The sequence below is a fragment of the Engraulis encrasicolus genome, chromosome 11 (genome assembly GCF_034702125.1).
Source record: "Engraulis encrasicolus isolate BLACKSEA-1 chromosome 11, IST_EnEncr_1.0, whole genome shotgun sequence".
Classification (NCBI taxonomy): Eukaryota; Metazoa; Chordata; class Actinopteri; order Clupeiformes; family Engraulidae; genus Engraulis; species Engraulis encrasicolus.
In genome coordinates, this window is record NC_085867.1 from 24,165,045 (window position 1) to 24,175,044 (window position 10,000).

Consider the following 10,000-nt stretch of genomic DNA (forward strand, 5'->3'; position numbering starts at 1 on the left):
CACACACACACACACACACACACACACACACACACACACACACACACACACACACACACACACACTCCAGAGCATTCCACTGGTCGGCCGATTCACAGGCTACTGTGGCCAGCCAAAAGGCCCAGAGGCACTGACTTTTTAGCTCTGTAAAGGTTTATGGCCTATCCACAGTCAAACCATTACACTGTAATACACCCACTGAGATATGAGCAAAACACACACAGACAAACATAGTAGCCCATAACACACAGGCTCTCACACACGCACACCCAAGCACAAAGCAGGTACAGTACCTACATGAGCACACAAATATACATAACAACTAGGGGTGTAAATCACAGCCTTCATGACGATACGATACAGTATCGATTTCTTAAATCCGGGATTCGATTTTTTTCGATACTTAAGAATTCCCCACGATACGAAGCGATTCGGTTCGATTGGATTTTTACCAATTACTTTTCCTCTACTATTGTGTTATGGAGCTAGGGCATTGCACAGGGGCCAGCGATTCGATTCTTTTCGATTCTTAAGACTGCCCCACGATACGATGCGATTCGATTCAATCGCCGGCCAATACTCCCGATACATCGATACATTTCGATTTTATTTACATCCCTAATAACAGCACACATACAAACCCAAATACTATAGATACCCCACTCCACACACACGAACACAACAGGAGGCACATATGTGCACACAAAAAGACATAAAAAGTACACATGCACAGCCATACAGATAAAAAAAAATGCACGCACACACACATGCTCGCATGCGTATTTGTCTTCATGCGAGCGTACACTTTTTTAATCTGTATGTGTACTTTTTATGTCTTGCACACACACACACACACACACACACACAGTGCATGTGTACTTTTTAATGTCTTGTACACAGACAGACAGACAGACACAGACAAACACACACACACACACACACACACACATTATATAGCCTCTATCTATACCCACACATGGCTACCATGCAGGAGAAATTAGAGCCGTATTTAATTGGTGCACCAGAGGGCTGCCGGGTAATGCCATGCGGTGTAAAGGGCCACTCCTGTTCCCTGGTGTAAAAAAAATGTCCTCCGAGTTACCATGCAGAAAATGCATCTGGAGATCTACGAGGTAATATCAGATATGTATAATGTATTGGGGGTGTTATAAATAAGTTATTAAGACGTCCTTGCCTGGGGAAAATAACGGGGAGCGAGAGAGTGAGCGAGTTCAGTGGGTGCACAGCAAGCGCTGGCATGTGGCTGGGACTTTCAGAAAAGAAATAAATAAGGAAATGGAATCAAAACCAGATGGGGAGAGTAACAATGCAAGGTGGAGGAAACTGCGTTGGTGGTGGTGGTGGCTGAGAGCAAGTTAAGTTTTGCGATTCGTTGCTCTGATGCCTACGCACAACAATAAACTAAAACAGAAATACTTAGGCTATAACACAGCAGAGATTGACTTGTGTAGGCTCAAAAACTCTTCTCAAGCAGGTGCCCTTTTGAGTCACGGATATTGACCCCCAACTAAACCACTGTCGTCTCTTTGGCACAGGCCTTGCAAAAAGGTTTCAAAGATAAACTACTCGCTAATGTCACTGATAGGCCTACCAACACACAGAGTAGGCGTAGGATGTTAGTGAACCTCATACAGTATCGGTAGCTCAGAGCTATCGGTCTGAACCTCTAGCTCAGCGGTATCAGAGAGAGTAGAGAGAGAGAGGTTCCATTGGCCCATTGTTTCCTGGTTCTATTATGGCCCCCCTTAGGCAGACCTAGGCAGACCTAAGAACTGTTCTATTCATTGTTGGAGCATTATGACACGCCCCTTTAGGCAGACCGGAACCTGGTCACGTTAGGTGCCCATAGAAACCTATTATGTTGGCATATCTCTATAGAATATCTCTGGCGGTATCGTGCTGTGCCTCCCATACCGGAACTGGAGCGTTGACTGCTAGGTGGTGGGTTTGAGCCCCGAGTGAACTATCACAGGATCACCTCTGTTATACAAATCTTAAAAAGCTTTTTGGGGGCTGCTATGACTCCGTGGTCATACCATTGTGCCGGCAACATGGGTTTGAGGCCGGCGGAGGTTAGTTCCTGATCTTTCCGCGCCTATATCTCTCCTTCTTCTTTCCTATCATCTCTCATACTATGAAGGAATAAATGTCCCAAAAATAGAAAGAAGCTTTTTTGTGGGCTTATGCGACTTCTTCCGAGTCTGACTTATGATTTATGAACACCACTGCTGCTATTGTGGCAACAAGCACCCCTGCTGGTCAGAGAGATCACAATCTAAAGCCGGTGGTTCTCAACCTTTTTTGAACAAATGCCCCTGGGACCTCAACCTAAGCCTTCCAAAGCCCCCTTGACCACACCGTAAGCCAGCGAACGCCCCCTCCTTACTATTGAAAAAAAAACCCAAAAAACGGATGGACTAATGCCCCCAATGACAACTAAGCACAGCCCCCTCTCAACTGTATCCTTCCCAACGCCCCCCTAGGGCTGCCCAACGCCCACTGGGAGGCTGTACCGCCCCCGATGAGAAACACTAATCTAAGCCTTTGACTTGTACACTGCGCAAGCGCTACACACAAAGATTTAATATGTTAATCTCAAATGATCCATTTCGTAAGTGGGAAGTCGACAGGAGTCACCATATATGGTGATGTTTCCAAATTTGCCCCCGGATCCCCTATCCCCTCTACAGCAATGCTGTTCATAACTTTTTCTCAACTGACAGCACCACTGCTACATCAAAATCCTAAGGGAAACACTGAGCTCACTCATGGATACAAGATAGTGGGCTTGATGTAGTGCTGTATTTGTCTGGCTCGAGTGTTTGATTTAGCTCACTTCTTGTAATCAGTGCTTTGGCTTGAAAAGTTGCCCTTTCAATACCCAGAGAATCTAGTATCTTTGTCTATGCTTATCTGATTTTGTGAGCAAACGCTTCATCGATGATCCCCATCCCATGTCGCATTGGACTACATACATGCGTGGCCATTTAGGCTCAAATCCAGCTGAGGGCGGTTGTGGGCCATATGAGGGCCGCATCACCGCCGGATGGAGTCTACAGCTCGTCAGGAAGTTCGATATGGAGGACAGAAATCCATTAACCAGCCACTGCAAACTGCATCTCTGAAAAATGCAAACACGTGACTTCTGAAGCACTCCCTCACTCTTCTCAACACTTACAACACATGCACACAAACGCATGCACAGCACACACATGCAAATTGTCCATTAGCGTGCACTTACCAATTGACAAACAAACAAACAAACACGCACGCGTGCACACACACACACACACACACAGACAGACAGACAGACACACACACAGACAGACACACACACAGACAGACACACACACACACTTCTGTCACTAACCCATTAGCATAAAAAGTTACCAATAGATATGTGTAAGTGACACAGTGTGCAGTATAGATTCAGAGGCCAAGTGTACTGTAAAGTCACAGGACAAGACACTGAGACCAAGTGTGGCATGAAGGAGGCCTGCACCTCCACAGAGTCTGCTTGTAGGACAGTCATAGGTAAGCGGTTAGGGCATCAGACTTCTATCCCAAAGGTTGTTGGTTTGACTCCCGACCCACCAGGTTGGCGGGGGGAGTAATCAACCAGTGCTCTCCCCCATCCTCCTCCATGACTGAGGTACCCTGAGCATGGTACCGTCCCACCGCACTGCTCCCCAGGGGCGCCACTGAGGGCTGCCCACTTGCACGGATGAGGCATAAATGCAATTTTGTTGTGTGCAGTGTTCACTTGTGTGCTGTGGAGTAATGTGTCACAATGGGAGTTGGAGTTTCCCAATGGGCTTTCACTTTCACGTGTAGGTGCAACTTAAAAAAAAAAAAATCACTTTCACAGAAGCACATTGAACAGCGCAACACAATTATGGACAGACCTCTTATGTGATGAATGTCTGACTGAGCGAAACATCAGCTTCTGCGCACTAAAGATCTCTCTGTAATCGTCGCAATCTTGAGCTGACCAAGTGTGCCACATAGCCTACAGTACCTGCATCATTGTGTACAGTGCACACAAGGCACACACACACACACGTTCCACATGTCAAGTATTAAATTAATGCCCAAAGCTGCACCTTGTCAGCTGTAGGTCTATATTTAACATAACAATGGAGAGGAAAATAATGCTACAAGTACACAGCCCCCCACTGCCCCCTGATATCAGTGGCAGCCCTGACCAATCTGTCATTAACAGTGGCGCGTCTTGCCAACAGGCAAGACAGGCAACCGCTTGGGGCCCCTAAGCCCCTAGACAGTGAATAACAGCCCACACTTTACCACAGTAATGGCGATTTTGGTTCAAATGTTCTTTCTTTTGCATTTTCGCTTGGGGCCCCATCTGACCCTAGAATCGCTTCTGTCATTAAATTCCCAGCAATGCTGGACGACCACCAGCAGAAAAACGTTATCACGCTGGACAGGATATTCTCTAGGGAGAAGGTGAGTCCCCCCCCCCCTCTCTCTCTCTTTCTCTCTCTCAACATGACAGGGTCTTCCTGTAAGTGAGAGAGGGGGTGCGAGAGTGGAAGCACCGTGCTCTGCTGTCATCCTGCCAGTGATGATGGGTGACTATCCTCACCCTTCCCGTGGCAATGACCCATGGCCGTCGCCGTGTGGTCTGGACAGGCAAGCACACCCTTTCCTAGGACACAACCTTGAAATTAAGTTTGGGGCACTGATGATACACCAAGCCTCTAATAGGACTGACCACCATAGAACCAGAATTAATGCAGGATGCAGGATGACCCAATGGTTCAAAAGGTGAATTAGGCCTAAGGATTTGTTTCCAGACTTTTCTCCAAGCAGGGCTTACAGGGATAGTTTTTGCACGTTTATTCATAAATAAAGACAAATAGCCCTATCAAGATAAACTTGGCACAAATCACGAAAACACATTTTCCATTCTGAGGCCATTTCAACTATTGTAAACAACTACACTATTTCCCCGTAACAACTTTCCACATTTTGTCAGAACAAGTACACATGGTCCGTCAACCGTACATATTGGAACGGATGGGTCCCGTGATGCGTCCAATCCCCTCGGTGCGCGCTGACCAGGTTCCGCGTGCCATAACAGCGCCACAAAACCACTGGCCGCGTGCCAGCGCTGTAATCGCTTTCGGGGAAAAACGTACAATGATGATTCACGGCTCAGAGTGATTGTTTGAATAGCGAATTGTTTTGGTAATTTATTTTAATCAGTTCTAGCAACTGCGTCCAACATCAGACGCGGTTTGGTCCAAACACGTTTGATTGTTATTTTGGTCTAATTGTGACCTAATGCACGATGAGACACTCCAGCCTCCAAAAGCGAGTTGTTTTGGATGAAAAAACTGTGCAAAAACACTGCGCATGCGAAGAAGAGACTAGTTCCAAGAATTCTAATAAATAGCTTAAGTTCTAGATTTCTGAAGCGCAGATATTATCAACAGACGTAAACATTGTCCACCTACCTGAGTATCGAGCATCATCATCATCATCTAGGATTCATAGCCCCGTCCTTGCGTTTTTCCTGACAAATGTTGATGCAGTCTGAAGCTCGTTTATGATTCCTCTCTCCACATTTTGAGCGAAACAGCAGAAACCCCACAGAGTGTGGATTCGGGACGTGTCGAATTCCTGTTAACTGTCGAGTATCTGAACCAGACTTTGTCCAAAAGTAGGATTCCTCGGAGGAACGCCGTGCTCTGCGCCTTGTTGTCATCAATCCCTGAGCTGTCAGTTGTGACACTGTACAAACGTGGTCAGTAAATTATGTTTCCACAATACAAATGAAGTGCTCTTGTGGATGCAGGGCTATTAAAAAAACACCACCCACTGCTTCACATGCGCCCAAAAGGAATAGGCATGGTTTCCCTTTTACGCCGGTGATAATTGTGGCCAACAGCTATGGTTGATACCCCAGCATCTAACAGACAACTACAGTCCTGATTAAAGAGACTGGGCAAAAACCCTGGTATAAAAATGATTTTTTTTTCTTTACAAAAAAATAAAGCTGATCTGTATTCCGTTCGGAGCTTTGGTAGCTCCACCTGGGTCAAGTTCAAGAATTCTTCCAATTCGTGATGTTCAGATATGCCCCTGCATAGATGAAGTCCGGGTAGCCTACCACCTCACTCAGTGTGTAGGGTAGCCATATTCATTCTGATGATTATGTTCGTCTATAGACCAGTCAGGTGAGATGGCCCAGTGCTATGCTATACAGATGGCATGGATCCGGTAAATTCGGCGTGGTACTGGATGCTACAATAAATGAAAAGCGTACGCTTTAAATAAAAAAAAACGCACTGAGGTCTTGAAGCGCTAAACAAATGGACAAACAATGAAAGTGATATCATGCCATTTCAGTAATGATGCCAAAGCCAAGGTGAATCGACACCACTGCTACAAATAAAGATATGCGTTTAATTAAAAAATCAAACTGGCCGGCACTTGGGCAGATAAAATCAGGTCATTGTTCTTGCATGATATTCCATTATCCTACAGGATTCTCTGTGCCGCTGCCGGAGCCACGATAGACAGGGGGATCATAATTTCTGGGTCATATTTTCCAGCTCGAGCTCTCCGGGTTGCTGATGGGTGACAAACATCAAGGAAATGTGACTTCGGGGATGAAAATCTCATCGTCCTTTCGCCTTTTCTGGCAAGATGCGGTTATCCTTCATTATTTCCGTCTGATTCCATGATTCAAAAACCTCTGTCGCCGGGCTATCTCCACTGTCCAACCATCAACATTCTCTTGTGACAAAATGGACGGCATACGATGTCTTGTTTTTAATATGTATTCTTCTGTGAACAGCCTGTCCTTTAGGGTGATCCCATCCAAATCTCCTCACTCACAAGCGTCTGTGGAGGCGACCGCTGCGTGCAGGGAAAATAACCAATCCAAGATGAGCAAAACAAAGATCCATTTTAATCGTCGTTGTGGGCTACACGACGGGTTCAGTGTGGCAAAATGTATAGCACACAAACATCCAACAAGGTTCACCGGTATAGAAACCACATCACTGCTTGTCTTGTAGGGTAGTAGGCTATAAAATCGGAGCAGTGGAGCTTGCGGCATAAATCGTGGACACCTCCTTCGCCGGATGTGGGATGACACCCAAAGGGAGCTGCATGTAAAATAACCCTTTTCGGAGATGTCTCTGGTGATTCGCTGGTGCTCCTCAGCTCTATCCCGGCCAGGAGGACAACAAATTCGTCCTTCACCGCCAAGTGCTTCTGGTGTAGAGAGGGGGACTGGAGTGTTGGCTACGACAGTGTAGCCAGACCGACCACACGACGCGCTGCGCCCGGATTTATGCATGCGCAGCCACAGAGAGCAGATTTGACCTCAATTTGAAATTGCTACGTTACAGACACAAATAGAAGCATCGCTGGGCTGAGCCTGCAGTCTCCCCACAAGTAAAGAATAAAAAATAAATAGGCCTACTGGACCCATTAATCAATCTCCAAACACCGCCCATAAACAGAAATATTACCATGGCAATGTGGGGTTTGATATCTTGTTTTCTTCCCTTTTAATTAAAGTAATTTGTAATTAAATTCAACATTTTACACGGGGCCAACATGTTCGGAGTTGTGTAATGTTAAACATCCCAACATTAAGACCTGCCCCTGACACCATTGTAATCAATTATCACGACACATTCAATGCGTCAACGGGGCACCATCTCTCCATCACCTATAGCGCATGTCCTTGACACACATATGATGGGGTTATTGCTTATGGCTTCAAGTCTGGTGGTAGCCTATTGCACTGTATATGCCATGCGCGCGATACCTGTGCAGCTCACGGGAGTTCCCGCGCTGTTCCCAAGGGAGAGGAGAGGCTGCAGCTGCACGCGCGACACCTTGAGATTCGGTTGCCGCAGACGCGACACAATATTGAAATGACAAAGCCGGCCAGAAGGTATCACAGGATCAGACGGTTACATTTCTCAAAAATAAATTTGAATTGCCCCTATACCATATCATTAAAACACACATGTAGACAACATATATTTCGTAATATACCAAAAGTGAAAAGGTCACTAACGAGAGGATGCTGGGTAACCATGGAAACAGGGAGGACTCCTAATTCCCAGGATTTGACCTAGTGACTGCTGCTTTTTACTGTGCTGTGCTGCAGTGAGAGAACAGGGCTGATGTATGGGATAAATAGCCTATTATGCTGAACAACCTGGGACAAGAATGCAGCCGGTATCTTTCTCCATTACTCAAACTTGATGGATAAACAGCACTAGCCTACGGGTATTGGGTGTTACAACATCCACCATCCTGTATTTTATAGGCCTACACAACAGCCTACATGATTTGTGCATACATTTTGCATTTGTTATGGTGTTAAAATAGCCAATGCAAACAATTGGATCTGAGATCTAGGCCTATTTGACGAAGACTGTACCTGCATTACAAATCCTTAAAACATCACATGGCAAGTGTCTGTATTTTATAACTTCTCTTTCCAAAGTAGGGTTATGGGTTGTTTTCATTTCAAATACAAATCCTATTTGACTTCAGTCTTTGTTTAAGTATTTATTGTGCATTTGCAGACACTGTAAAAACAAGTGTAGAACTCCATTGCTAAGACCTATGAATATCCATACAAAAAATGTATAATACACATGCAAAATAAGAAACTTGAAAGATTTACATACACGGGCATACATACATACATACACACACACAGCTCAGCCACACATTCAAACACACATACAAAGTCAACCACACACAACCTGTCCAAAATAAGTTCAACATTTTTTTTGAGGGGGACAATACTTCAGGTCAGGTTACACATTACAAAGAAGAACACACGTACACTGCTTAGATGCTGCAAAAGCTACATTAGACATTGTCCAATATCCAACAGAGCCTCAGGCAAAAGGCTCAAATATTAGCAGTTAAAAATGAGTTAATGGTAGTGATTACATCATAAAAAGAGACAGTTAAAAATCAGTCACACAACCCGTACAACTACAGTCAACTCAGACCAAAGTGGAAGTTGACAGAAATGGGCAACTAATGATGAAAACATACTGTAGGCTCTGTTGTCTTGTCCATATGAGCTGCCTGTCAAGTCGAGCTACTAAGTCATTACAATGCGCTACAGTAGCGGCCCTAGGGTTAGGATTTGGACCATACTAACCGCCAACTAGTAGCTCATCTCAACGAAACATCCCATCTTGACAGAAGACCATCTCAAATGTTCACTTGTTACAAAGGCTGAGAGGTACACCGTTTCATCCCCTTAATGCACCTTATAAAGTCAATGAGTTTACATTTTGGATACGGCCATCTTTTGTTGTATAGATTAGAAAACCATCCACAGCCACATAGAGTAGAGTAAAGACAGGCAAGAAAGTATCTTTTAATATTCATGTTAGTCTCAAAACCAGTTCCCTTCCTTCCTCGTGTTACTGTAGTGTTGAATCCAGATGCACTGCAACTGTATGCCTTAGTCCATCCTCTTATCGGTCATGTTCTCCACACACACACACAGCTTGATCTTGCAGTAAATTCTGCAGTGCTCATTTAACACTAATAGAGTTCATTTCACATCATTTGGACTTAAATTCACTCTTCTTCCCTCAGATGATCCTCCATAAGCACCTCCTCACTATTTGGAGAAGCGTTTACAGTAAAAATCTTGCCATGTTAATGCAACCCTTTGAGAGTGGAATGTGACTCTCGTACAGTTGGCTGGTTCAACACTCTTAAGTGTTAATTTAACACTGTATAATTTACCACGTACTGTAGCTTTAATACAGCACTGCTGGGACATCATCACCAGCGCACAACCCCACTCAGAGTGTGCTCTAATGGCAATTTTAAACGTGATCTCATCTCTCCTCCCTCCAGCAGCCTACTTACTCACGAGTCTGTCCCGTTCCCGCTCATGCTCTCCTTCACACTTCCTCCCTTCCGTTCCCTCCCTCTCTTCTTCTATTTC

The 10,000-nt window shown here is 45.0% G+C and overlaps 1 protein-coding gene across 1 annotated transcript in view; it reads right to left on the reverse strand.

Moving 5' to 3' along the window:
- The window catches only part of LOC134458120 (ral guanine nucleotide dissociation stimulator-like), a 137,786-nt gene extending 130,385 nt beyond the window's left edge, over nt 1–7,401 (reverse strand). Inside the window, exon 1 of the mRNA XM_063210249.1 lies at nt 5,502–7,401. Coding sequence (XP_063066319.1) covers nt 5,502–5,528 — 27 coding nt within the window. The 5' untranslated portion in view covers nt 5,529–7,401. The remainder of the gene's footprint in view (nt 1–5,501) is intronic.
- Between the last annotated feature and the right edge of the window lie 2,599 nt (nt 7,402–10,000).